The 26,849-nt window shown below is 52.2% G+C and overlaps 1 protein-coding gene across 1 annotated transcript; it reads right to left on the reverse strand.

The window, feature by feature from the left end:
• On the reverse strand, nucleotides 1–18,051 carry TPRN (taperin). The gene is made up of 4 exons (XM_075170478.1): nucleotides 15,898–18,051; nucleotides 1,997–2,180; nucleotides 1,600–1,730; nucleotides 1–1,218 (listed from the first exon to the last, which is right to left on the reverse strand). The coding sequence occupies exons 1-4, from the start codon at nucleotides 18,049–18,051 to the stop codon at nucleotides 1,156–1,158; spliced, it is 2,532 nt and encodes an 843-aa protein (XP_075026579.1). The 3' UTR covers nucleotides 1–1,155.
• Nucleotides 18,052–26,849: the final 8,798 nt, after the last annotated feature.

The following is a 26,849-nucleotide window of genomic DNA, read 5'->3' on the forward strand; positions in this document are numbered from 1 at the left end:
TATTCCAACCGCATCTCCTTTAATCCCAGAAGTACAAATCACATTAGCAGCAGTGTTCCGTCTTTTCCAGAGTGCAATTTTGACCCTGAGTTTACAGTAGTAGAAAACTTAAATGGAAGAGTCTAGCAGATTCTTTTGCATATTGGCTGCATTAAACAATTACAACAGAACTATAAAAATCCTAGAAAAAAAAAAACATATTCCTTGTTCAAGTTCTGCAGAGTAAAGGAGTGAAATGGCCCTCCTGTGCTTTGCATTAGAGGAGCAGAGCAAGCTTGGCTAGAAGGAAGCCTCCCCACCAACCAAGACAGATAAATCTTGGGCCTGGCCCCGTTAGATGCTGGCACAAAGCAACAAGCGGAACTGGCAAACTGAAGCACAATCAACTAATTAGAGGCTGGACGCCAGAGTCAGCTGTGGACAGATCAAAGCTATGGGCAATGTTTGGGAATGTTCAAGATGCTCAAACCAGTCTGGACACTTCTTTACAGATCAGTGCAAAAATGACACCTAAAGCTAAAGGCATTTATTCCCCTTCCCATCCCTCCCTCAGTGCGTTCAGCTTCCTTCACAAGAACGTAACTGGCACATCAATTCCACGATGGTTCAGTGAAACTAGACCCAGAAACATGCCGAGAACAAACCATGAACCTTGAATAGTTTTCCAAACTGACACCCAATGTAGCTGTCAAATCACAACCACTTCTGTGAATCCAGCTAGCTGCCCAGATACTCCCAGTGCTCCAACTCCAGAACCGTTCTTCACTGGGGCCTCTGATGGGAGAAGTATTAAAAAAGCCGTCCAGACCCCATACAGTGCCTGGATGGGCGGACTCAGATAAGCACTGAGAGAATCTACATCCATCCCGGACTACAGACCTGTTCCTAAGATGCTTGCCTAATCAGCAGCTGATCTTGAACAAGGAATATGCAAGGCCACAGGTAGAATAAATCATACACCTTAAAAGTCCAGTGCAAATATTCTCTTAAGATGCCCAAATAGCATCTAGTCCACCCTTGGCATCAGGATCCAACAAAAACTGTGGTGAGGGAGGGACCCAGAAGCTTATTTCCGTGGTGCTTGCATGGACATTTGGAAGGTGCAATGACACTTTTTGTCCAGCAGCCGCTGCTGCAGGCTAGAAGACGAAGCGATCAAAAATACAGAGCAGGCTCGCTGCTGAAATCGGAGAGTCCGCCCTTCTCTGCTGGGGTGAGCTGTGGAGAAAGCAGAGTTGACATGGAGGTGTCATCAAATCCAAAGCAAATGAGTACCCACACCTTCGGACGGTGAAGGCTGCCTTGGCACCTTGCCCGGGGCTAACGAGCACATTTAATTCCCCCCTCCAAATGTGCCCTGGAGTACAAAGTGTGCCAGCTGCCTTAAGTCTCCTTTACACCTACAGGGAGAGGCAGGTCTGCTAGCGGCAGTGGGACCTTGTGTGATCCCTTTGTGAGCGGTGGCACACCTCCCTGGGCAGCAAACACACACACAGGTGTTCAGTGGAAGACACATCCCGTCCCATCCACTGTCCAACCCGAGCACTGGGATAAGAGCACAGCAGGACAAAGCCAAGACCTGCTTATTTAAAGTCTCACCATGACTTGGTTCCCATGGGAATCAGCTTCCTTTGGGAGGGGTCCCTCTGCGGCAGGCATCTCCTCATATTTCTGCTCCTGCCACTCGCTGAACTTCACGGAGTGCTTTGGGGTGTAGCTGGATAAATCTGCTGGAAGGACAAAGCTGACGTGAATATTTCTCACTGTCCCAAAAGGAAGTGGGATCAGGATCCTGGCAGGGACAGCGTGGAAGCTGCCCATCTGCAGTTCCTTGTTCTAGTTCAAGCCCTGTCCCCACTAAGCCCCAATTCTGCTGTCAGAAGACAGCTCCATTAGCATTTCCACCTGTGTGGAGCCCCATGAGGGTCTGTAGGAAACGCGGACAGTATCAGACACCACCAATAACCCCATGGTGCCAACACAGTGCCTCACTCACCTGAGTTAGGTGTATTGGGATGCAAAGTGCTATTTGGGCGTGGAATGTAAAAGGTGCAAGACTTGTCCTCCTCTGTTTCAGAAGCATGTCCTTCCTCTTCCTCCTCCTCCTCTTCCGCCAGTGAGCTCTCTGACGGGTACTCAAACATAGTCTGCAAACTTGTCTCATTGAAAGAAATCTTCATCTAGCCAACAGCAAAGGAGAATTATTAGAAAGCAGCACAAAAAACCATTGATCGTAACATTTGCTCCAGCAAAGACCACCTCCCACCCCAGGGCTTCACCCTGGTTTAAAGGAGCCATTGCATATCCCCCCACCTTTCCCCACGTGCCTTGCTGAATCTCTTACCACACTGAAAGAAAGCACAAAGGCAGATAGCCAAACAGATGGGATGGAGTCAGGAGGCTGAGAGGTCGAGAATACCTCTAACTTTTTGCCCCAGACACACTTTGCCATCATCTAATACTGTGATGCCCAGCAGCCAGGAGGAGCTGCAGGCACGTCCCTCAAGAGGGATCAGTATTGCCGAGGATAGGAAAGCATCCACATGTTGGAAAGGCAACATCGCTAATGCCTGCCAACTCATCTGTGTACCCATGCTCTAGACAGTAGAAACATCTGTGATCAGAACTACATTTTTGGGAGGACATCCTGGCAAAAAGCTGTTTAGCTAGATAAAAACAGAGTTTAATACCAAAAGTGAGAAGATGGAAGCAGCTGAAAGAGAGATGGTAACAGGTGGTAGTAGAGAGGGAAAATACTGGACAAACGGGAGGTACTTAAAGGTTTTGAACTGGTTTTGAAACCAGTTTTATTCAGTATTCTCACTAGTGACCTTTGCACAGTAACTGGGAGACTTAAAATGAAGATGACTCCAACATTGGAGTTCATCAAGGAAAAAAACCAGAATTTTATGGGTAATTCAGAAAACTGGAGAGCAAGAATACTAGAAATGGGACAATGTTTAGGATCATCCCTTGCTCTAAGAGAAGTTCATCACCTGTGAATAACTGAGAACGAAAATTTTGGATTGGCTACAGGACTGTAATCATCATTAGGATGCTGCTTAAATAAACTGGGAATTAAAGCAGAACATTTCCACTGGAAATGGGGACTGCCTGGCTCCATCCTCCCTGTAACACCCCACAGGCAGTGGAAGGCAGCAACTGGACTCCCCAGTTCTCTCCTCCAGGCTGAACAAACCAGCTCCCTCAGCTTCTCCTCACATGCCATTTCCTCCAGCCCCAGGAGCATTTGGTAGCCTCCGCTGGACTTGCTCCAGTTCCTGCACCTATCCTGTAGCAGGACACCCAAACCCAGACACAGTAACTCCGAATGTCCTCTCCCAAGTTGAAAGGCAAAGCTGAGGGAAGGGGTTGTTCCCTGCAGCCTTACATGTCCTAATCATTATCTACCATTCTGCTTAGAAGATCTGGTTACAAGTCATCTCAACAGGGGGAGAGGAGATTCAGCCTGTTCACAGTAGCAAAAATGAAGGCTGATAAAAAGCATTAACAGCTCTTTTTAAGTACACCAAGAAAATAAACACCCAGGAGCAGAGAAGGACTGCTGATGCCAGCATACAACAGACAAACAAGGAGGATAAGCTTGCCAGGAATAAATTTACGCCAAAAGTAGGGAACCCTCTAGCCAATGCGGACCAAGGTTCAGGATCAGCTGCCTAAAAGGGTGTTGTGATCCCTTTACTTATAACTACATTTAAAATGGAGCTAATAGGGTTATGAACAGAATTAAAAGGACGTGGTTGCTTGTGACAGGCAGTAGGAGCTGGATGGTTTAGAAGATCTCTTCTGATGCTGTGTAATAAAAGGCAAGAAGAAAGTGCAGCACTTCTGCCCCATGTGCCTTATTTGCAGTTTCCCTCATATACAAAAGACACCACAGTCTGAGAAACGGCACATGGCCCCAAGCAGCTATCAAGCAACCATGCATGCTGCCCAGCAGCAGCCACCTCTCTGCACCTCCTGTGCATGGAGCGCCAGTGCAATGCTGCTGCTGCCAACGGGTCCTGCTGAAGCTGAATCTACAACTGCACGGTGGGACAGAGCCTGCAAACGGGCAGCGAGCAGGAGCCCGCCTGCTACTGCGTTACCCTGCGCTGCCCACAGACAGCCACGCTGGAGCTACGTGGGTGATCAGGGTTTTCAAGGCAAGACAGTGAGCATTTCACTGCTGCTTTTCAGAAAAGCAATGAGGGGAGCTTGAATCAAATCCAGGTAACAGAGCGAGTACCTAACGCCTCCTCCGCACTGCAAATATGCACAATGGAGCTGTGTGCTACTCTGCCCCAGTCCGGGATGTACCTCGGACACAGGCTGGCTCCCTTCCCCATGCTCCCAGGAGAAGAAGGATGGAAATAACAGAGAGGGCAACAGCTGCCTTTCCCCATTCCCTGCCCCAGCCCTGGCCAGAGCCACTCTGACCCTCTCCAGATAACACATGGGGAGGGGAACAACTGTATTTCAGAGAAAAGGGGTTGGAATAAAATGGCCCTGAAGATCAGAGCACCCCAGTTGCTGTTCCCTGAATTTCTCATCCCTGCTGCTGACCTAGATGCTCCCTGATCCGAGCCAGGCAGCAGAGCGGGCAGCGACCGCTCACAATGTGGCGTCTGTACTGCGGGGACGAGCCATGCTGCCAGGCACGAAGGCCACGAGGGTGGAGGTGCCCAGGGCCCCTGGAAGCTCAGAAGCTATCCCAGAACCAGATGCTGCACACAGGCCGCTCACCAGTGCTGGCAACTGTGCTGAAGGGCAAGCAGCGCTTGACTAAACACGGAAAATAAAGGGGACAGGAGAGATGTGCCTTGTTTTTATAATTTAAGCTTGGGAGATGGAACTAAGTTTTCCTGGTTTTCTGCTATCAGGAGGAAATCTCTAAGAAAAATGACTTTGAGTCCAATTTGGACCAAAGCTGCGTGTAGCGCTAGAGGAGAAAACAGCCTCATCAGGGAGTAAAACCAAAGAGTAGAAAGCAGCAGAAATGACGAGGAGACACCCCCCCGTGCAGAGCCCAGAGGCAACACGCCAACAGCCCAGCCTAAGCCCTGAACTAAAGCAGCTCCCACTTGCCCGCAGCCAATTCAATTCAGGCCACGCTCGCTCCCCAGAGCCGGGCTGGGTGTCCTGCAGAACGCTCTGCCATCGGGGTTTGTGGGGTACCTGCTGCAGAGAGGCCACAAAGCTGTAGGAGGCAATGTTGAAGCTATCCAAAAAGAACAATCATTAATCACAGCAGTGCCAGCCCCACGCACCCAGGGCCCCAGCCTCGGGGAGAGCTCCTAACAAGATAATTTGCTGCTTCAGCAAGATCTCCGGTTGGGCCAGTGCAGCCTACGCGAAGGCGGACACCAGGCAGTCCTGCTTGGCATGAGTGCACCCCGGCGCAAGACACCCGCCCCCCCCCCAAAAAACCACGTTGGCTTCCTCTATAGTAGCGTCCCACGCCCCCCGCACCCAGTGCGCTGCTATCAAGAAGCAGGAAGAGCCCTACGGCTGCTCTGCAATAAAGCACTCGGACGCACCCAGGCAAAACAAACACCGGAGGAACAACCAGGCGCTGGCACAGGGTCAGGCTCCAGCAAACAGGCTCTGCACGAGCGGCCGCCTTCCCCACACCTGCACCCCCCCAGGGTGCTCAGTCAACCCTGCCCATGCAGAGCGAGAGCTCCAAAACTCAAATCGATAAACCCGCGGTGGCATCGCCCGGGTTCCGCCGCGAGCTCCCCTCCCCAAGCACGCGGTGGTTCCAGGGGAAGCACAAAGCAGCTCTGCTTGATCCAAGAGAAGATGGAGGGCAACTTATTCAGGCAAAACTAGGGGACACACAGGTCATAGAGCTGCCTTAAGAAACGCTGTGAGCAGCCAATGAGCAGAACTGAGCACAGTGCGTAGGGAACACAGGGAGATTCAGTCCCAGGAACCATCTAAAAAGAAAAGTCAAGAGCCCAGTAATGGCACAGACAACAGGTTTGCACAGCCAGCAGCCCCTTGCCAAACCATACAGACTTTTATGGAAACAAAAGGCAAAGGGGTCATTTTCTTCAGAAGAAAAACATATCCCAGAAGAGCCAAGCACTCTGGAGCCCAGCCAGAGAACTCTGCTCATCGTGTCTCAGCAGTGGTTCCTCCGTTTCTGCCTCAGCAGCAGCTGCCAGTTGTGGAAAGGAAGAATTTTGCACCATTCAGCTGTGGATGCTTGCAGGGATTTGTCACTATTTGCTCAGCTGAATGCTTCACCCAAAACTGTGTCACAAAACCAGGGTCCAAAGCAAACCCATATACCTATATATTAATACTCTGCCCAGCAATCAGAGCCATACTGGGAAGAATAAGGCAGGCTTTTCAGGGAACATTGTGCTGTTCAGCCACCAGATTCTTGTTGCCATAGCAAAAATTATTATTTATTGGCTAGGATTTGAACAGTAACAAGTAATAGAGTACCCAGGAAAGAGAAACCAGGGTAAACATTGCCCAACAAGCGTAAATTTGGGTAGTCATACAGGGCTCACTTAGAAAAGAAAAAAAAAGACGCCCTTGTTTCAGGGGAATCACCCTTTAACTATATTCCAGCAAGGAGAGTCAGAGTCAGCATATTGATCCCCATCCCTGCGTGGTGACAAGAGGGACATAGCAATTTTTCGGTAACGCGCTTATGCTACCCAAGTACTTCACAAGATCCAAACAGCTGAGTAGCACCAGGGATCAAGATTTGCTCTTTTCAGGTACTAGTTTTTCTCTAATCATCCTCTCTTTCCCAAGCAATATAATCCTGAAGTGACGAAGTTAGGGACTGCACTGACGTCCCTGCCAATGTGCTGCTGGGTGTGATGTAAAGCAGCTTTTCACACCTGGTCAATCAAACGCCTCCTCCTTTCTCAGCAACAGCAGCAGGAGGGTTTCAGCTGATATCTGCAGGAAGGGTGGACAACTATTCAGCATGAATACAAAAGAGCGAGTGATTAATATCTCTGAGAGAACAAGCATGAACAAAATCAGTGTTTTGAGGAATCTTGTGCTTCTGTGCAGTCTAACATAGAGCTTTGCTACATTTGCTGCTGCACTGGTTGTCTAAAGATTTGGTCGACGAGACGAAAGCACGAGACATCACACCAGATACCTGAAAACTGCAGCAGCAGACAGCTGGGAGTGCGTCAGGAAGCCTGTTGATATAGGCATCCCATAGAGGTTTGCAAGAAACAGCCCCCCAAGCTGGGCAGGAAAACTCCCCAAGCACCAAAACCCATTTGGTGGAGGCTCTGCCCAACAGAGCTCAGGATCAGTGTGAAGAGGAAGGTCTCCTCACAGAACAACCTCCCAGCTCCACGCTGCCGTGGGGTGAGAGGGAAGGTCCCTGCACAGACAAATAACTGCTTGTGAGACTGGAAACAGAGGGTAGAAGCAGGTATTTTATGGTGGACAAAGATCCCCAAAGGGTTTACCCTGGTCTTTCCATCTGACCCAGTCTGACCATTCTCACTGATCAGCAGATTTAGTAAAAGGAGGTGGAGGAGCAGTTCATAAATGGTCCCTCTGCGGCATCCTTCATTTTTTCATTACAACCTGCAGTCAATGATCTAGAAAACCCCCGTGCGATGCAGTTTTCTCTCTGAAACTTTTAGATAAAGGATTTTGGGGAAAATGAGCCATTTCATAGGAGTTAGCCATGAGCTTATCTACATGCCTGTACTCGTCCTGAAAATATGGTCATGTGTCAGCCCAAACTTTTTAATAACTCCAGGCACAATCTCTATGTGCAGCAGCCTGGAATAGTACCCTGGGGGCTGCAGTAGCATTAGCATATTACCAAGGCATTTGCTATCATTTGGGAGAAGATAAGGAGCTTTTGTACCTCTAAAGCCTTTTCTTGACACAGAAAGAAAGGGTTTTTCCCTGACAGATACCCCTAGGAATGGAGGGGACTTGAGGCATAGTTCCTGGATCAGATTAACCCTGTACTGCTATGGCTGAAGCAGCCTAAATATGCTCAGAAAACTGCAGATGACACTTCAGAAATGTACATTTCTGTCATTCTGTACAAAAAGATGATGTTTGGGGCACAGGAGTTGGCTGCTCCACCATAGGCTCACTTGGTCATGCTTTTCCAAGAAGTGTTTCCTAAGAGTAACGCTGAGTTTTGCTCAACTATTAACTGCATCACAGAGTTAGTTACTAAAGATTTACAGCAGTAGCGTGTCAAGGAAGCACTGTGTGGCTGGCAAAGGAGAGATTGCCTCCAGGATCGCATCCCAGCTCCCAAGGCACATGGCAAAACAAGAAAGTCTCCATTTACAAGGCAACCCACAAAGCCAGCTCTGTGTAATCAATATGCTGAAGCACATGGTAGATAGGAGCAATGCATGGAGATTTGAAATATTAAATTCCTTGTACAAGACGTGGGGAAGTTTCAAATTCCTGATGAGAAGTGACAGGGCAGGGACAGTCCCGGAGAACACTGCAGGGCAGGCAGCTTTGTTAACTCTTCCCTTGACCGTGTCGGATAAGAAGAGATTCCAGTGCCCAAACAACCACAGGGCAGTTGGAGTCCCAGTCTGACACGGTACAAAGCAGCTATTCACCCAAGGATCCCTTCATTCCTTCGCACAACTACAGACAGAGGAGCCAGAGCCTTCCACAGTTTAACAGGCAATTCAAATATTACTTACTTGGCCCATAAGGATTGGACAAATCTCCCTACCTATATGAAACAAATCTCATCTGAATACACAAAGAGAGCAGGCATAAACAAGATACAATCAGTGTCAAGACTTGGTATCTGCATAAACAACGCACAAAACTCCTAAACAGCAGAGGATTCTGCTTTACAGGCAACCCTGAGCATACAATTTGTGGCTACAAGGCGGTGCAGCGCTGGGAGATGCCACCCACAAATATTTCTGTGCAACTGAGACTGACCAGAGCGATCCAAACAAATACCTCGGTTTGGTGCAAATGAAGTCTCCAGCTGGAATGGGACAGATGGAGCATCGTTTCCCAGGAAATATGGGGAGGTTGGGAATAGAATTACTTCCCACCCTGGCAAGAAGCTCATTCTAGACGTCAGGACCAAAAGGCTTCAGTGATGTGAACAGTATCAGCTGCACGACAGAGTTCACGTCTCTCTTGCCCTTCTTCTGTACTACTAATATGCAAAAGATACTTCCTCGAAGAGAAGTGGCTAAGTGCAGCAAGTTCACCATGAGGCTTACGGATATGCCCTCAGACCTGCATTTTCAGGTCTGCAAGCTATACATTTCCCTAAGCACGCAAGTCTTTTGCTCTCATAATGTCTGAGATATTTTCTTCAGCTTGCCTATAGTCCTTCAAATGCCTACAAAACAGCAGCTCCGTCCTGCCAAGTTCCCAAGCTCACTGAAGGGCACTTCTCAGAAAATACCAGCACCAAGTTCCTTCAGTCCAGATTTTCCCAGGATGTCTGTGAAGTTTCTGTGTGATGCAGATGCTTCATGTGATTCTTCCTACACAAACTGTCCAAACAGGGGTATCGTTAGAGCTGTAGGGCACACCCACGTCCCACTGCAGTCACTAGGAAGAGTCTGGGTTTGTAAATAGATTTTAAATCGCCCGGGTTTCACTCAGGAGGGGAGCGAGCACAACCCCAGAGGTGAAGGAGATGCTGCTGCAGCAGCTCTGACCGAGATTTCCTTTATTGCCACTGAACCTGGAAACAAAATGTTTTAGTTTTTCTTACCATTTCCCACGTACAACCCAGACAAGCAGGACTTCTGCCCTAGCCAGCCTGAGTGTGTACTTCCCCAGCTCTTCTCAGGAACACTGTGACCACGTTCTGGAACAAACAGAGTGGGGAGGAAAACCCAAAACAAGCTGAGTACTTGAGATGGAGGGAAATTATAAACCATCTCCAATCTGGTCCACAGATTAAGGAAACCAATTAACATAACGTTAACTGTAATCCAAGTGATCGGAATTCAGAGCACAAAGAACTCCAAATCTCCTCTCAAGCTCTGGGGCAGGCTGAGCCCTGGGCACGTCCTAACCAGCTTCAAACGCAGGCTGGTCTCTTATTTGCGTAAGCGTTTCTATTTTAGCTCTTCTGTCCCGTTCCCCGTGCTGCTGACAGCGTTAGGCAAGCAGGGGACAGGAGGAAGAGAACCGGGGGGAATTTGGGAGCAGCTCAGACTGTCGCCGCAGCACGAGGCGAAGCATGGGAGCGGCAAGGCCATGGAGAATCTCAGTCACAGAAAATGTCCCACTATGGAGATGAGATAAATATGACTCATCTGCTCTGCCAGGGGTTTAGTACAACAACGTACCAGTGCTTCAAGGAGCTGGCAGGCAGCGGGGAAACAAAAACCAACCCACTTCCCCACCGATAGCCTCAGGTGCAGCTTGTGAGGTGGTTTAAAAACTATAACCGCAACAAGATCCTGATTTCTAGAGTCTTCAGCCATCAACATCATAGGCTAAAAATCAGCAGAATTAGAAAAGGGCAGGGAAATTGCACTGTCTGGGTGAAGCAGCCTGCTCACATCTGACAGCTAGTGGAAATCACCTCCGCAGGGAGGGACCATGCCTGATCATCCAAGACACGTATTTTCTGAGCAGGGCTTGTCACTGCTGACCTCATCTACCAAAAATTCAATACATCCATGTCAGATACATACTACAGCCCCTCCCTTAAAGGTGGCAGATGTATTTGCTCCAGCAGAGCACAGCCACAAGACAGAAAATAGAACAGGAACACGAAGCTCTCCGAGAGCTAAATAACACAAATCTTTGCCCTGACCCCTCCAAAACACAGAGATGAGGGAATCTAAGTAATTTTTGCAGAGGGATTTTTGCTTCTACCACCAGGTTAATTTACTTGTGTTATGGTTAATTTACATATGTTATACATTGCAAAAAAGTACTTCAGGCAGTCACCGGTATTTAGATTCCACACTGTGCAGACTTGCTCCAAACAGGTCTGGGCAATAGTTGGATGTGTTCATCCCTGCCAACATCTCGAGCCTACACCTGGTTCTCACAGGAGACCATCTCCAGCAGAAGTGAACAGATGGAAAGCTACAGAGCAAGAAGTTCAGCAGGTTAGACCAACAAAACTGCTGTCCAATCCTGCCCATGATGAAAAGCTGCGGGATGTTTAGAATAATTTTTTAACAGACATTTAAGTGGGCATTTGGAAGCCATATTCAGGCATTATGCAGCTCAAAACGTTAGAAAATGGACCATGCTAAAGTCCACGTAAGCCGGAACTTTTTGAAGTTCAGCTGAAGCTGAACATCTTTGAAGACAATTTTGCAAAGAAGTAGGAAAGCATTAGACTCCAACGGTTTGGATCCCACCAACTTTATTCTTGTAAGCCCTGTTCACAGAAGGCTGCAGCTCACCTTCCAGCACTCAGCAAACTGCCAACTGTAACAATTAAAAAACATTAAAACCATCAACAATCTGTTGTCTGTTGGCTCTCAAGTCCTGTTATTTACAGGACTTTGGGTGGCCTGGCCGGAAGGATCCCCAAGAAGTACCAGGTCCTGGAGAGGACAAACATACGGTGACTTGGGATGAACTGCAGGAGTGACAAGACATAAGGAAGGAGCACAATTCTATACACACAGGACCTTCACAGCAGAGTCCAGCTCTAACAAGATAAGAACATGACGCCTAAAGACAGACGACTACTTCTCAGGACCCCAGCTGGCTCGGCAGTTTGCAGTCCTTCCCAATCACTCGCTCCAACATGCCAGTCACACGTTTTACAGAAACCTAGATTTCTATCTTGCTGACAACATTATTGTACGTTATTCTGGCAGGTAACCAAACCAAGATTGATTCTTGTCAGCTCAGCCAAGCTAGATTTTATCCTCCAAGATCCCAAAGATCCACATCCTGCAGCAAAGCCTTCCCTTCCTCCTGGGGCTGCTATCAGGCTGAAGCGTCTTTACTTCTTCTGTGGTAATAGAATACAAAGATGAGCAGTGGACAGAGGTCACCAACAGTGCTCTGCATCCTCTCCCCGACTCCCCGTTTAGAATAAAGGTCAGTAGGTCTCCTTCTGCTCCTGCGCACGTATCCTGTCCTCACCGTCAGAGCGGACAGCTCAGCCAGCCTCTTCCAGCAGCCGCCCCGCGCTCCGCTTGAAACCCAGCACATCCGTTCCAAGCTGCAAACGTTCACTTAGTTTTCAAACTGAAGTCACACCCCCACTGCTTTATCTGAACTAACCGTGATATCGCTTGGAGAGGTCTCAAAACAGCCACGGAGTAGATGAACAGTCCTGAAGGGCATCTTAACATCTCTAGGAGGACAAGAGCTCAAACTCCCTGCCCACACGGGCAGCCAGGTCCCTGGGACGAGCACGGCTGGAGCTCTGCCCTCCACCTGCAGATCTTGACCGTGTCCCATCGCACACAACCCCATGTTCACCTTCACAGAACGGTCCCAGCGCAGCAGCTCTAGTTGCACAAGAGAGCTGGGAACCCATTTTTTTATTCTGACACAGGAACGGCATTTCTCTCTCTCCCCTCATCAGCTCAAGATCCAGCTCCAACCCCAAAACAAACAGATGCTTCACATATTTGAAGTGTCTGGAAGGAGCAATAAAGCTATTTTTCCTGAAAGGCCTTGAACACCAGTCCCTCAGGCCACAGCAAAGCCACAAGTCCTGCAGCCGCCGTCAGCAGCCGTGCAGCCAAAAGCAGGGGGCTGGAGCTCCCTCCACGCAGGCCAGAGCAGCGCTGGGACCCACTCCCACCCTGTCCCAGCCACCCTCCCACTCCAAAAAGCTACAGAGGACGTGGACTGGAGGACGTGGACTGAGTCGGCTCCATTTTGCTGGCATCTCTACCATAGCCAGGCCATCAGTGGCCAGACACGGGGACAGAAAAGGGAGGACGAATTTCCACATTTGAAGAAAAACACAATTTGCATCTCACGGAACAGTCTAACTGCCACGACCGCCTCTCTCCCTCCTAATAAATCATTAGCTCCGACTGTAAGCACAGACACCTGCTGATCTGCAGGAACGCGGCATTTCCAGGCCGTGCTAGACCTGCTATTTCTCCCCCCCAGATTCCTGCTGGGCATCAGCAAGCGGATGAAGTTTTCCAAGTCATTGAAGTTTCACTAAACACCACTTTTTTGAGCCTGGAGCATACTTAAAGACCTTTCAGCAAATCCAAGGCAAGGTTTGGAAAGGAAGACGCTCAGCAGGAGGTGGGCTCATCCAGCAGGTCTGCCTGGAGAGAATCATCCCAAAAGGCCCAGGTAGCTGCTCACTGAAACCAGCATCAGGTTTAATTTTGATACCCCCAAAAGAGAAAGGGAGATTGGTTTTACCAAAGAACTGCAGCTTCCAGCTCACACGAAACGTCTGTTTCTGCCCAGTTCAGGCCAAAATCAAGTTTCTGAAAACCCTGACATATCTACAGATCAGAACCCTTGTTTTTGGCCGGTTGCCTTGGCAACACGCAGCGATCTCTTGGGAAGAAACCAAGGAATGCGTCCTAATACTAGCTCCTTCCTTTTCAGGCATCAACATTCAGCCTTACTACCCAGAGTAAAAGCCACAAACATCCTCTAAGTTAAGAGTAAACAGAAATCTTTCCATTTGCTACAGCACCAGCATCTTCTAAACCCTGGCTACGAAGTCAAACTCCATGCTTGCCACCCCTGGCAGGAAGGGAACTGAAAGAAAACCTGCTGTTTCTCCCATTACATTGCCACATTTAACTGTATCCAGAAACTTGTGTCTCTACTACTTCTCCTTAAGCTGGATCTTATTTTCTGAAGGCTCCCCATTTGTTTCAGCCTCCTGAGCTCTGCAATGTAACAGGCAGTTCCTCCTTTGCCTTTTAATCTCTCTCTTCTCAGAAACTAGATCTTCATGCAAGTTCTCATGCAGGACATCCCCCACATGAATTCTTAGCGAACGCCATTACAGATACACACGCACCTCGCAGTATTTAGCCTACTTCATCTTCAGAGTGCCTGCAGAGTGGGATAGTTAATGCTGTTAAGCTGATAAGAACACAAGCAGAGAAGCTACACGACCTGCCCAATGTCACACAAATCCAACACTGAACAGACACAACAGTTGTCAACCAATTCCAAAGAATCATATGGTATTTTAGGTTGGGAAAGGACCTCTGGAGGTCTCTAGCCCAGACTCCCGCTCCAAGCAGGTCTGACCTGATCCATTGCTCAAGGTTCTTCCCAGGCAAGTTTCAAATACCAGGATGGAGATGCCACCACTTCTCTGGGTTCCTGTTCCAGCGTTCGACCAACCTTTAAACAATTCAGTCGCTGCACTAGCCTTGATCTCATCTCCCGTCCTCCTTTTTGTACTGTTTAAGGACAGCTTCCGTCGTGTACCACTTAATTGTTTTTGCTTACTTGAGGCTTTATTCTTTTACCAGCAAGGCTGCTGCCCCAACAGCACCGCCCTGCACAGCAAAATCAGCTCCACTGGCTGCACCAGAAGCCGGGCTTATCTAGGAAAGTCTGTCCCACAAGGTTTCATGTGTATTTTCTGCTCCATTCTAAGATTCCCCATAGCTGTAACATGTCTTCTTGATATTTTTGCCATTTATACCACACAGCTGATTTGGTGTAAATCCAATTAATACCCCAAACTGCACAGAGGCAAAAAAACAGCTGTAATGAGCGCCATCCAGCAGGTATTTAAACAGCAGAACAAATCCAGTCTGCTTAAGCATTTCCTTGTAGGAGGACAAGAAAAAAAAACACTACAGGAGCACTGAGCGAGAATCAACACTCCTGTTTATTTGCTTATTCTGGATCTCCTGGCGCTCATGCTCCAGATCTGCTACCTGCATTAGTCATGATCAAATTAACACAGACTGTATGCTCTTATGAAGGAATCTAACAACGTTAAGCCACGAGAAACAGCACTCCCTGCCTCCCTTCTAAATGAGATGCACCCTATTCAAAGGATTTCCTCAAATTATAATGCTCAGTGCCTCAGGCACCCATGTGGATTCAGTCCATCAAATATTTAGTCCAATTTAGGTAACGGAACGTCAAACAACTCTTCCCGCTATGGAGAAACATGTCACGTCGCAGACCTAGAAATCGGGATTTGTCACCTCAGCGTGCTGCTTTCAGAGCCGAACAATTCACGCCTACTCCTCCGGCACAGCAAAATAACTCGCTCTTTCAGCATGACTGTGTCTTTATCACACCCAGATGCGTTTCACCACGCCATACAAAGATTAATTCTCAATTTAAGGCTCACAAGGATCTAAGTTAGATCCCAAGCAGTGAGAAAACCTGGCATTCGCTCCAAAGACACTTGGAGCAATCGATATCTTGCGGATCTTCAGAGATGTAGCTGCACATCCCGAACGAGCAGCCAGGTGGTATAATCCTATCAAGGGGAGTTAAATTGTTGCTGATCTCTTTCTGCCTAATAGAGACCTAATTCTTGAGCCTCTATCAATAGGTCACTAATGCGGGGAAGATGCCAACTCCACACTGTACTGTGTCACAAGCCGGGCAGTGACCATGGGGAGCTCAACATGTCCAACACGCGCCAGACACAGCGAGCAGAGCTAGAGAGGGGGCAAGTCCACAGCCATTCAAACCACGCGACCCGCCTCAATTTTCTAAATACCTGAAATATTTTACTTTCCGTTATCATACCCCCAAGAAGTGACTGTGGGAGAGGCCCTGCAGTTATGACAGGTCATATCCCACCCTCACCTCCTTGGTAGAACAGCACCCAGTGCCCCCTCCCTGAAGGCAAGCCTCTGGCTCTCAAAAGGACCAGAAAAACGCTGCCCATCTTCCCAGCCAGTGCCTCATGGAAAGACAAGCCAAAAGCAGTACCAAGCTACTTTCAGCCTGGCTGTTCAGCGCAGAGGCACCCCAGGCAGTTACCTTCTTGCGGCGGGAGCCCGTCTTGCTCATGCAGGACCTCTCCAGGGACAGGTACCCCCCGATCACTTCGATCTCGTTCACCGTGGGGTAGCGCTTTTTATGGGACATCCCCGCTTGGGGCCCATCGGCGCTCTCCACGGCTTTGCCTTTTCCTTTGCCCTCCTCCTCCTCCTCCTCCTCTTCCTCCCGCTGCAGCCTTCCACTGGCATCACTGAGAGTCTGCAGCCCCGAGGCAACGGGCTTCCTTTTGGGCACAACAGTGAAGGTGCTGCCTCCCCTCTGGGGGGGGGCAGAGTGTGGTCTGTAGAGGGGCACGGAGGAAAACTCCATTTCCAGGTCAGGGCCAGCTCCTCCAGGCTGATTCACCAAGCTTCCCGTCCTCGCAGCTGAGACGGCCCTGGGAGAAAGCTCCCCGCTGTCCGGCTCCACAATGTCATCGATGTAAGTCACTGGTACCAACGGATCCAGAGGCACCAGTGGGGAAGCAACAGGCTCTTCCCGCTCTGGGGCGGAATCCCTCGGGGGCTCCTTTGGTGCCTTCTCTGAGGGCGGTGGCCCCGGCCTGGCGCTCTGGGCTGGGGGCAGAGCCGGGCCACCCTCCCGGCGGGGCACGAAGAGGAAGGAATTGCGCGAATTCAGGCGCAGCTTGGCCAGGGCCTGGGCCTGCAGGTCGTGGGCTGGGATGGCGGCCAAGTCGGGCTTGGGGGCCGGGTGGATTTCGAAGGAGTCCCCAGCCCGGGGGGCAGAGGCGGAGAGCGGCTGCGTAGAGCTGGTGGCACTGGGGGCCAGACTGGCACTGGGTGGGGGTGACACGGCCGCTTCGGCCTCCTCCGGCTTTGGCCTCCTGGCGTTGGCTCTGGCATGGGAAGCGCTGGCGGATGGCACTGGTGGCCCCTTGGGTGGCGCGGGACGGCCGGAGGGGACAGCGCTGGGCTCAGGGACACGGCTGCCGGGGGGCAGGCCCCGGGGAGTGACAGTGAAGGAGTTGGAGCCGATCTTGTGGAGAAAGCAGTTGACCTGGGGGGCTGCGGCCTTGGGGGCGGCTGGGACCACCTGGGGGGCTGCAGCCTGGGGGGGAGCCGGGGCTGCCTGGGGGGCCGTGGGTTGGAGGGTGACAGCCCGGGGGCGAGCCGGGGCTGCCTGGGGGGCCGTGGGTTGGGGGGTGACAGCCCGGGGGGGAGCCGGGACCGACTGAGGGGCCGCGGGCTGAGGGGGGGCAACCCGGGGGGGAGCCGGGACTGGCTGAGGGGCCGCAGGCTGAGGGGGGGCGGCCCGCGGGGGAGCCGGCTGCAGGACAACAGGCTGGGGGGTGGCCGGCACCGCTGGCGGGGTGGCAGCCCGGGGGGGAGCCGGCAGCGGCTGGGGGGCGGTGGGCACTGCCTGCGGAGATCCCGGTCCCGCCTTTGGGGCCGAGGCCCGGGGGGAGCCGGGTACCACCTGCGGAGGGGGCGGCCCGGCCCGGGGGGAGCCCGGTCCCACCTGCGGAGGAGCAGCGGCCCCGCCCGGCACGGCGCCGGGCCCGGGCCCGGTCAGCGCCTCCCCGCCGCGGCGTCGGCGGCCCCGCGGCCGCTGCCCGAACTTCTCCAGGAGGCGGCTGACGGTGCCCGGCTCGGCCGCCTCGGGCGGCTCCGGCGGCTCGGCCACCTCGTAGATGACGACCTGGTCAGCGCGGATCTCGGCGAGGGCGGCGCCCCGGCGGGCCAGCAGCTCCCGCAGCGGGTCGGGGCGCCGCGGCGGGGAGGAGGAGGCGGCGGCGGCCGGCTCCCGGCGGCGGCCGGGCAGCGCGTCCCCCTCGGCGAAGCAGGCGGCGGCGTCGGGCTGGGACTCGATGATGAGGATGTTGTCGGCGCGGATGGTGCGGATGCCGGGCATGGCGCTGTACAGCTCCAGCAGCTGCTGCAGCGGCCGCGCCGCCCCGGGGCCGTGCCCGGGCAGCCCCTGCCGCAGCCGCCGCCGCTCGCTCTCCAGCCGCATGAAGGGGTTCTCGCGGAGCGGGCCCAGGCTCTCCGCCACCACCAGCCGCTCCCCCGCCGGGGGCTCCGGCTCGGCGCCGGCCGCCCCGGCCAGCTTGGCCCGCTTCCGCTCCAGGATCTCCCGCTTCCAGGCGGGCTGCGCCCGCGGCCCGGCCCCGAGCGGCGGCTCCGCGCTGCTCATGGCGGCGGCACTGCGAGCTGCCGCCGCCCGCCGCACCTGAGCAGGCCCCGCCGTCGGCCGCGGCACCGCCCCCGGGCCGCCCTCCGCGGGGCGGTGGGAGCGGGGCGGGGCGGCCCCAGGCGGGGCGGGCGCCGTGGCAGGGCCTGCGGCCGGGGGCGGCCTCGGGGCGGTGCGCAGCTCGCAGGCGGCTCCCTGAGGCGCTGGCGGGGGCCGTGCGGCCGCCCCGCTCCCCGCCAGCTTTGGGGCCGGTGTCAAAGAGATCCGCCGCTGCGGGGCCGTGGCAGACGCTGTCCGGCGGGGAGAGCCCCTCGGGGCCGCCTGGAAGCGGTTGGGCTTTGGTACGGGCGGCATTACCCGCTTGGAGGGGCAGGGAACATGGCTGGCCCTGCCCCCGGGGCTGGAGACCCACCGGCCTCCCTGCTGCCCACGCCGCCCTCCCCTCGCACACGGAGCCCCCAGGCACTGGGCTGCCGGGGTCGGGGGCACAGCTGGGGCAGGACCCCGGGGGTCTCCAGCCTGCCGGGAGCCACGGTGACCAACCCTACCCAAAAAACCGTAATCTGCTCTTTCCGCCCATCCTGGGCTGGCCCGCGTGGCGCCAGCCAAGGAGGACAGGAGCAAGAAACACCTTTCGGGGTGACCCCACATCAGCTCGGCTGCAGTGCGAGGAAGAGCTGGTGTCTGGACAGGAGCGGGCATGGCGGGCAAGGAACAAGCCATTGGCAGCAGCGGAGCGTGTTAAGGAGTGCTCTGGAGGAGACAAGTGGGGGTTTCCATGGCACATGGCAGTGGAGTGGGAAGGCTTTTTTCCCACCAGCTTCGCTCTTTGGCGATGGCTGCTTGTTGGGCACAAAAGCACAGGGAAAAGTGCTGCCGCAGCGTTATTTCCAGGCAATGCCTGTTATCAACCGCCAGCAGGTTTCTTTGGGAAGCCTGTGCAATCAGGAAACAATCGCACAACAGCTCAGGACTTTCCACACCTCCGATAACGCTGTGTGCCAAAATCCTCGGCCCAGGAGGCGCGGGGGACGCGGCACGCCGTGACGTAAATAACCTTTGGCCAGAACTTGCTGAAGTCCCAGCCTGCCCGGGAGCTGCAGAGCCGCACCCCGCCATGCCAGGCTGCTTCAACGTGAGCGAGTTCACCCCGCTCCAGCCGGGCTGCTGAAAACACAGGTGTGTTTACGGGAAGGAGCACCGTATCCTGCTGATAAGGCTCTTACCTTTGCACTCCCGAGCCAGAACAGAGCAATTGCACCTTCTTCAAATGATACCTGGAAACGATCCTACTGAAAATAGTATTTTGTTGCCAAAGCTGCGCGCGTGCCGGGAGCCGTGCGATGCCCAGATGTGCTGTGTGCCCCGAGGAGCTGCTCAGCTGCGAGCCAGCAAACCAGAGCTAAATGGAAGGAGGCAGCTCTCTGCAATTCAGCTTAAATAACACAAGGGCAGTTTAAGGTTTACACATGACCTGCTGTACTCGGCTAAAGCACAGGTCCACGATGCACCATCCCGTGTCCTGGACCTCACCAGTGCCCACAGTGGGTGCCCAGGGTTGAGGATAAAGACCGGGCAAGCGCGTAGTGACATTTCCCCGCCTCTGGTGACTCATGGCTCAGGCACGTACAGAGCCAACAATGTGCCTTTGTACTCAGGAGATCTCAATGGATTTCTCTTTCGTGGTCTTGTCTGGTTGGCTTTTGAGTCCCTGTAAAGCCCATAAATCCTGAAATAATGAATCCCACAGTTTATCTGCACCTGGTGCAAAGAAAACGCCTCCCTTTGTGGGGATTGAACCTGACATCTGCTAGTTTCGCTGCATGCCTGCCTGCCTTTGTAACAAAAAAAATAAATCCAGCATTATTCATCTCCTCCCCTGCCAGTCAAGATTTGAGAGCCTTCTATCATTTCTGTCAACTGTTTCTTTCCTAGGCTGAGTCAGTGAAACAGCGTTAAGGACTGGACAGTGAAACTTGACTGGCAAGCGAGCGCTTTGGAGCTAATCCCCGGCGTCACTGTATTTACACCCACGGCTCACTCGAGTACTGCCCGAGTGCTGTTACTAAGAGGTTCCTGTGAACCCCGCTTAGCTCTCGTATTTTGGCACAAAAACTAATGCTCGATTACAAAACCCAAGTGTGACGATGGCAGGGGACAGGACCCGGAGGATGTGATGGCAGAGTGCCACCGTGTAGCAGAGGCGTGAGTTCCCAGTGCCCCGGCAGCGTGGCTCCGCGGTAGCGCCAGGGCACAGCTGATGTGGCTGCAGAGCCGGCAGCGGGATGCGGCGTGTACGACACGTCAGTACCAGACGTGGCACACGCCGCTTACAAAGGAGGTGAGGCTGGCAATGGTAGGATCTGCTGGGACAACCCCAAGTACAGCCAAGTGACCAGGGAACAGGGAAAAAGGAGGGCCCAGCAGGACTCAGAGACACGTGAATTCACCTTAAACGCCCACAGGACATCTCAGTTCCTTGCCCTTTTACAGGGCAGAGTTAAACTCTGCCTGCACAGCTCCCGCTCTGGGTTTGTGTCCATCACACCACCATACGTCACAGAGCACGAAGGGAGAGGGAAGAAGGCGAGAGGTAAAAATAATCCGTTTTAACTGGGCTTCTGCAACAAATTTGACTTTGTACCCTATGACACTGATTTAAAACCAGGAGAGCGCCAACATGGAATGGTTCCAGGATAAAGAATAAAAACTGTCTTTCGGGGCACCAATGACTCTGCGAAGGCCTCGAGAAGAAGAGCGGCCAGGTCTCTGGCCAGAAGCTGTCTGCGCAGGTGGTGGTAAGGGGGTAAAAGTGATTTCTGTCATCTGGCACACTGCTGAGATGGATACTGCACGTCCCACCCCATTGTGGAGGATACAGAAACAAAGGCTGAGAGATCCCAGTCCTGAAGAAAAATGCCTTAAATGAGAGAGTTGTCCAGCCGGTTTTGCTCTGCCTCTGCTCAGAGGGGCTGCAGTTACCACATTTAACTGAACAGGCAGGCGACTGTCAGCCTTGGAGATAAAGGGGAAAATTGCAGCTGGGAGTTCAAGCCAAACCTGCTCACTCTGGAAATTAAGTCAAACAGACCTGTGACAAAGAAAGTGGTTTATGGGAATTCGGTGCCTTCTGCCCTCCTGAGAATGTGCTTTATTTTGGAGCTGGTCTGTTTTCCCCAGAGGGATTATCAGGCCTTTAGCCTCCCTTGAATTTCTCCAGGGCTGTTTCCCTGTTTGTAGGATGGTGCTCAGGGATTGGCCTTGCTCCCAGGAAAAGGTGTAATGCTTAATGCTCCGTAAGTTCCTTAGCAATCCAGTCCATACTCGCTAAGCTGCAGATAGTGCTGGAACTGTGAATCACCCCATACTATCCCCACCACTGGATTTGCCTCTCTCAGATGGTCCCTTGTTTAAAGCATCAAGAGTTTTTACCTTTCTCCCCTTTTAACTGCCCTGTGCCATGCTGATTGCCGGGGCACGGCCCTCATCCAGGCCTCTCGCACCTCTGGAGCTCTGCTCTTGAGTTTTCAGCATTTCCCTGGCTGCTGCCATTCAGAGATGCCCAGCGCCTGTACCTCCCTCGCCTGCCAGCGCAGGAAAGCATCTGCCAAGTGGCATTTCCTGGGTCTATAAACTGAGCCAGAGAACAACAACAACACCACCACAACAAACGAGAGAAAACCTGCTTTCCCAGAAACGTCTCTTTTTATTAAATCATGTCTTAAAACCTAGAAACATTCATGTATTTGAAACCTGGTTATCATACACGAAGCAGCAGATAAGTCTCAGAGAAACATGTTAACGTAGGCAGCAGAGGTGGCAGAGGTCTCCTGCGTCACGGCCAGGGTTGCCCCACGCCTGGGCAGCAGGCAGCCACCCAGAAACCACCTCGAAGCCCGGGGGGAGTGCTTTGGAGTAACTTTCTCCTGACTTTTCCAAGGAGCCAGCCTGCTGGTCCAGGGCCTGCTGAGCACTCGGAGCTTACAATCTTTGTTTTCAAAACTCTCTGTTAACTTTAAGACAGTTTTGGCCCCAAACCAGCATGTCTCAGGTTGAGCTCGCTAACCCAGAGGGTCTCCTGGGGCCAACGTTTCAAGCTCCTTATGCATCTGCCTTCAGCTTCCCGATGGGATGGGACGAGTGGAAGAGGGACCCGACTGCTCGGACACACGGCGGGTGGGTACGTGCAGACGCAGCCTCGCCTGAGCTGCGCAGATGGATGTGGCGAGGTCACCCTGCACTTGAGTTTGATTTTGGAAGGAGCAGGATGCTGTCAACTCCCTCTGAACACAGCTGAGAGTAAAGGCAGAATCAGACCACAGAGTGTTTTATCTTCACATGGTTTGTCAAATGGTTGATTACTATTCACACTGGGGTGGTTTGGGGTTTTTTCCCCCATTACTTTGACAACTATGCTTATTTCTTTCTGTTTCTCATTTGGATGAAATAAACTTGCTGAGATATCTCAGAGCTTAGGAGCATTACCGGATATATAACCTGTCCTTCCCCACATTACCAGATCCATTTTCAAAGCCTGCACCGTTACCTTTTCCACTTGTCACTCACGCATTTGGTTTTCTTTTCAGAAAACCGATGATGCCCCCCTCGCTAGCGGCTCTGCAGCAGCAAAAGGAGGGCTCGCAGCTGAGCAAAGGAGCTGGAAATGAAAACTGGTGCCTGAACTTGGAGGAGAAACAGTAAAGACTCTAAAAGCGCACTGACTCCCAGCCCTGTGAGATCTTGTTTTTTGCTGCGGCTGTTGCTTGATACCAGAGCTGAAGTCACCCCAGTTCCAGGAAAAGTGTTGTTAAAGAACAACAGGAAACACACAGCGGAAAAACTACAGCCCCTTCTTGCTCATTCGGGTACGACTCCAGCCTGGTTTCCTGGGATGGGGAACACCAAATTCACTCGGTTTCCTCAGTCATCCCTGTCTTAACACCTAGCAAAATAATGTCTCATTTAGCATAGGGGGTATAGCCAGCGCAGGGGAGCAGGATCCATGCTCAAAGGGCCTTGCTTGGCTGTACTTATTTGCAATGTTTTTGGGGCATTTCAAATGTAAGGGCAAAGATACCTGTCCTTGAATTTCCAGCTCTGCACCAGCTCCAAGTTAACAGGACCTTGTAGTGGGGACTATATCGCTACAATTGAGTTTTAGCACTAAAATAATAAATTAAAAAAAAAAAAAAATCTAATAACCCCACACTTTCTACTGAAGCTTTTTGAATACCACCACTGTGCCTCTGTGCTGGTCCTGAGCCAGAGGCCAGGGTGACTGTGGCAGTGACCAGTCCCTGGCCGGCTGCGGCAGCCTCCTCAGCACCCAGTCTCCCCAGGTACGAAACGTTCCCCAAGTACCCCTCAACACGTCCCCTGCCCCACCACGGGAGGAAAGCGCCACTCAGACACACAGAAACCCCACGGACACCAGGGAGCCCGGCAGGGGCTGCGCCCGCAGGTTATTGCCGTACGTACTCGGTGAATCACAGGAGGGGCCACCCCGTGATCGGGTGAAGGCTTGGCTTGGCTCCACCGGCTGCTTGAGGGTCTCTGCGAATACGTTCGCTTTGCCCAAGGCTTAGCAATGCAGGTGAGAGGCTCCTCTGGCTAAAGGTTTATAGGGCCATTACTGCTGTGATTAATCACCAGTTCATTTGGATGCGGAGATAAGGAAGAAAGACTGCAGTGCCCAATTAACTAACTAAATATAGCCTGTCTCCCCACTATCGTGAGGTGAGAAACCCTAGATGGGTCTTACCTGTCCTTAAGTATGTCAGTTTTAAGGATACTCTAAAAGCAAAACAATAATGTGAAAAATTATTAGATTGTATTAGTTCTTTAAAATTTACTAAACATTTATGGAAAAATGTAATTTAGTTTCCCTTCAGGATTCTTTACATTTAATGTCCACAATGTTTATTTGTTCCAGTTTTTAAGTTTTTCACACTGACTGGCAGTATGACGGGCTGAATTTATTTCTGAATCAAGGCAGCTATGGGTTCCTATCACTCTTTGATAGCTCATGCACAACGTTGGCAAGAGATTGCGCACTGGCATTTTAGGCAGAGACAGCAAACTGGTATCTTGCTACTAATTCTGCCGATTACACAGCAGGGGAGTAACAATGATCACAGTCAGGTTCACGGTCATTAAACCACTCATTTACTCACTCAGCTCGAGTATAGGATATTGTTAGCAGGCTGACTTGTCATCAAGACCGTAACAGTTTCCAGTTGACTTTGGTTTGTGTTTCCACAACTGAGAATTAAAAAAGACTCCCATGGAAGATGCAGAAAGCCACGGATACTCTGATCAGTGCGACAAAATACAGGATCACAAACAACTTTTTACAAATGGTGTGGAAAATTATATTGCCGCTCGATATCCCTCGGGAGGGTATCTACGTGGCATCCTTCAGGAAGGGCTGTCTGTATCATCAGCTCCAGGGAATGTCACGGCAAAGCCCAGAGTACAGAGCGATTCAGCTTAACGTGTACCTGCAAATCTGCGTCCTGGTACTGGCAGCGTGGCCCGATCGCTCGAGGAAGGATGACACAACCCAGCACATCCTCTGATGCACGGTTCCGGCAACACACGCCAATTCCCAAGGGCCCTGGAAGGATTTTTTTAGTCATACAGTAACATACCTTATCCCGGACCAATACATTAATAATATATAAGTGTGACTCCTAAACTGGGTTTTGATGGGTTGAATGTTTACACTTACACCAAGAGAGCAGAGCCAGCCTGTCGTTCCACCTCCTGTCTGGGCCGGGATTAAGGACACACTCCCATTTCCAGATCCTGCCAGGCTGGCTATTTAAAATCGGCATTTTCCATTCTTTCAACTAACCCCACTTATGTTGCCTGAAGGTGACGAAGCAGCGTTTGCGGTCACTCTGCCAGCAGAGCCTTGGGAACAGGAACTCCCAGCCACAGGTCACTAAGGCAGTCACGTCCCGAAACAACAGCAGCTATTTGTGAAACGGATGCATGCCAGGAGAGATGCTAACACAGCACGGACAACAACAGTAACGCTGCCGGGGCTATCGAGGGGGAGCATCTCCCCCAGACCACGGGAAAGAGCCTGTGTGCGGAGAGACGACGTGAACACACATACATGTGTGCTCCAGAAGCTGCTGGAGCACGAAACCTGTGCCGAGCTCCAGGCAACAAGTCCAGGCTGAGAAACGAAGAACAGATTCATTTCCAGAGTCCCCTCCGCAGAGGCAGCGCAGAGCCCCGCCACGGGCTGTGGCTCGGGCGGCTCTAGAGGCACTCGGAGGCAGAAGCGCGGGGGGTCCCGTGGGTGCGCGCAGCAGAGTCCTTGCACGCGGCAGGATGACTTGGCTGGTTGCCTTTTGCAGTCAGATGTTTTGCTAGAGCTACAAGGATTTTTCTGGTTTTGGTTTGTTTGGGTTTTTTTTTTAAATGCAGGAAGGGATTACCTGCTAACTCATCCGTTTCCCACCCCAGGCCTGGAGGTCAGCTGCAAAGGGAAGTTGGCAGCTGCAGCATGAGGAGAGGTACAAAAAGCTGTCTCTCAGTTTTTTACCTATTTCTATGTCCCTCAGGTAACTGAATTTTCTTCTTCCCTTTCCTTCCCAGCAAATGAGAGGAAAAGAGAAAACCCTCTCTGGAAAACCCTGTAAAAGGCAAGCGCCACATCCAAAAATGCCACACACACCCCCCCGACACCTCCCCAGGCCTCTACAGCTGACTGAATACGCTCTGCAGGCACCAAGCTGTCGGGGGCTGCTCCCAGCGCGTGAGCCAGGCTGAGGAGCATCAGACGGGACAGCTGATGCACTTGCTGCCCACCCTTCTTCTCTCCTGGAGGTGACAGTCCCAGCCCAGGCCATAATGCAACCAGCAGAGCCTCTCTGCTGACATTCATCGGGCCAGGGAAGGGGTTTGAGGGCACCTCCAATGCTGCCTCATAGCAAGAGCACCAGAAACTCCCATGCGTGGGTGGGGTGAACAGCCAGGGTTGGCACCCAATTTAGCTATCCCAGTTTAAGTTGCTTCTCTCCAGGGTTAACCAGGTGCCCACGTTTCTCCTGCCCTTGCTAAAAGCAAATTCAGACCACACAGGAGCTGCAGTAGCCGTTCCCCGTGCTGGGGCTGAGTGTAACGGTGCGACAGGGCTGCTGATCCTTTAACAGAGCAGACGGGGACAGGAGCTCAACCGCACCGTAAACTGCTCACTTGAATTACCCTCATTAGAGGTGAGCTCCACCAAGCCAATTCAGACAGCAATTACCAACCGCGCGTGAACAAACTGGTTTCAGGGCTTCAGCCAGACACACCCCAAGAGCAGGTAGTTGAGAGCTGGAAGGAGCAGGCAGAAGTGGAACGACAAATTGTCCTGTGTACTCAGCAGCCACCGCTCCCCCCGGCAGAGCCCTGCCGGCGAGCCGTGCCCCGAGGCGCTGCCCGGGCCTGTCCTCGACATCCCCGGAGAAGATGCTGCCGAGGCGCTCGGGGTGCGGGGAACGGGCGCTCGGCCTCTGCGGAGGGGATGTCCTGGCTGTGACCGTGCTACGCGCTGGCGACGAGCACTACCCAGAGGTCATCCTTTACAGGCTGCTCCCACTGAGGAAGTTACAGGTTCTATTTTTAACTCTAAAGTTTAAATAATTACAATTTTTTTTTGTTGTTTGCATCCTATCCTCTGCTGATCCCTTCCTTTCCCAGCAGCCACTTGAAAAATTCAACCAGTTAAAAAGGGGAAGAAATTTGTTTTCCTCTTTCAGAAATGGTTAACTTCAATGACGCTATTCGCAACAAAGGACTTT

The sequence above is a fragment of the Calonectris borealis genome, chromosome 21 (genome assembly GCF_964195595.1).
Source record: "Calonectris borealis chromosome 21, bCalBor7.hap1.2, whole genome shotgun sequence".
NCBI classification, from domain to species: domain Eukaryota; kingdom Metazoa; phylum Chordata; class Aves; order Procellariiformes; family Procellariidae; genus Calonectris; species Calonectris borealis.

Coding starts and splice junctions, on each gene's coding strand:
- TPRN (XM_075170478.1), bottom strand. CDS start 18,051: ATGAGCAGCGCGGAGCCGCCGCTCGGGGCCGGGCCGCGGGCGCAGCCC. Junction 2,181..15,897: donor CGGGCTCCCGCCGCAAGAAG/GTAACTGCCTGG, acceptor GCTGTTGGCTAG/ATGAAGATTTCTTTCAATGA. Junction 1,219..1,599: donor CCCATGGGAACCAAGTCATG/GTGAGACTTTAA, acceptor CTTTCTCCACAG/CTCACCCCAGCAGAGAAGGG.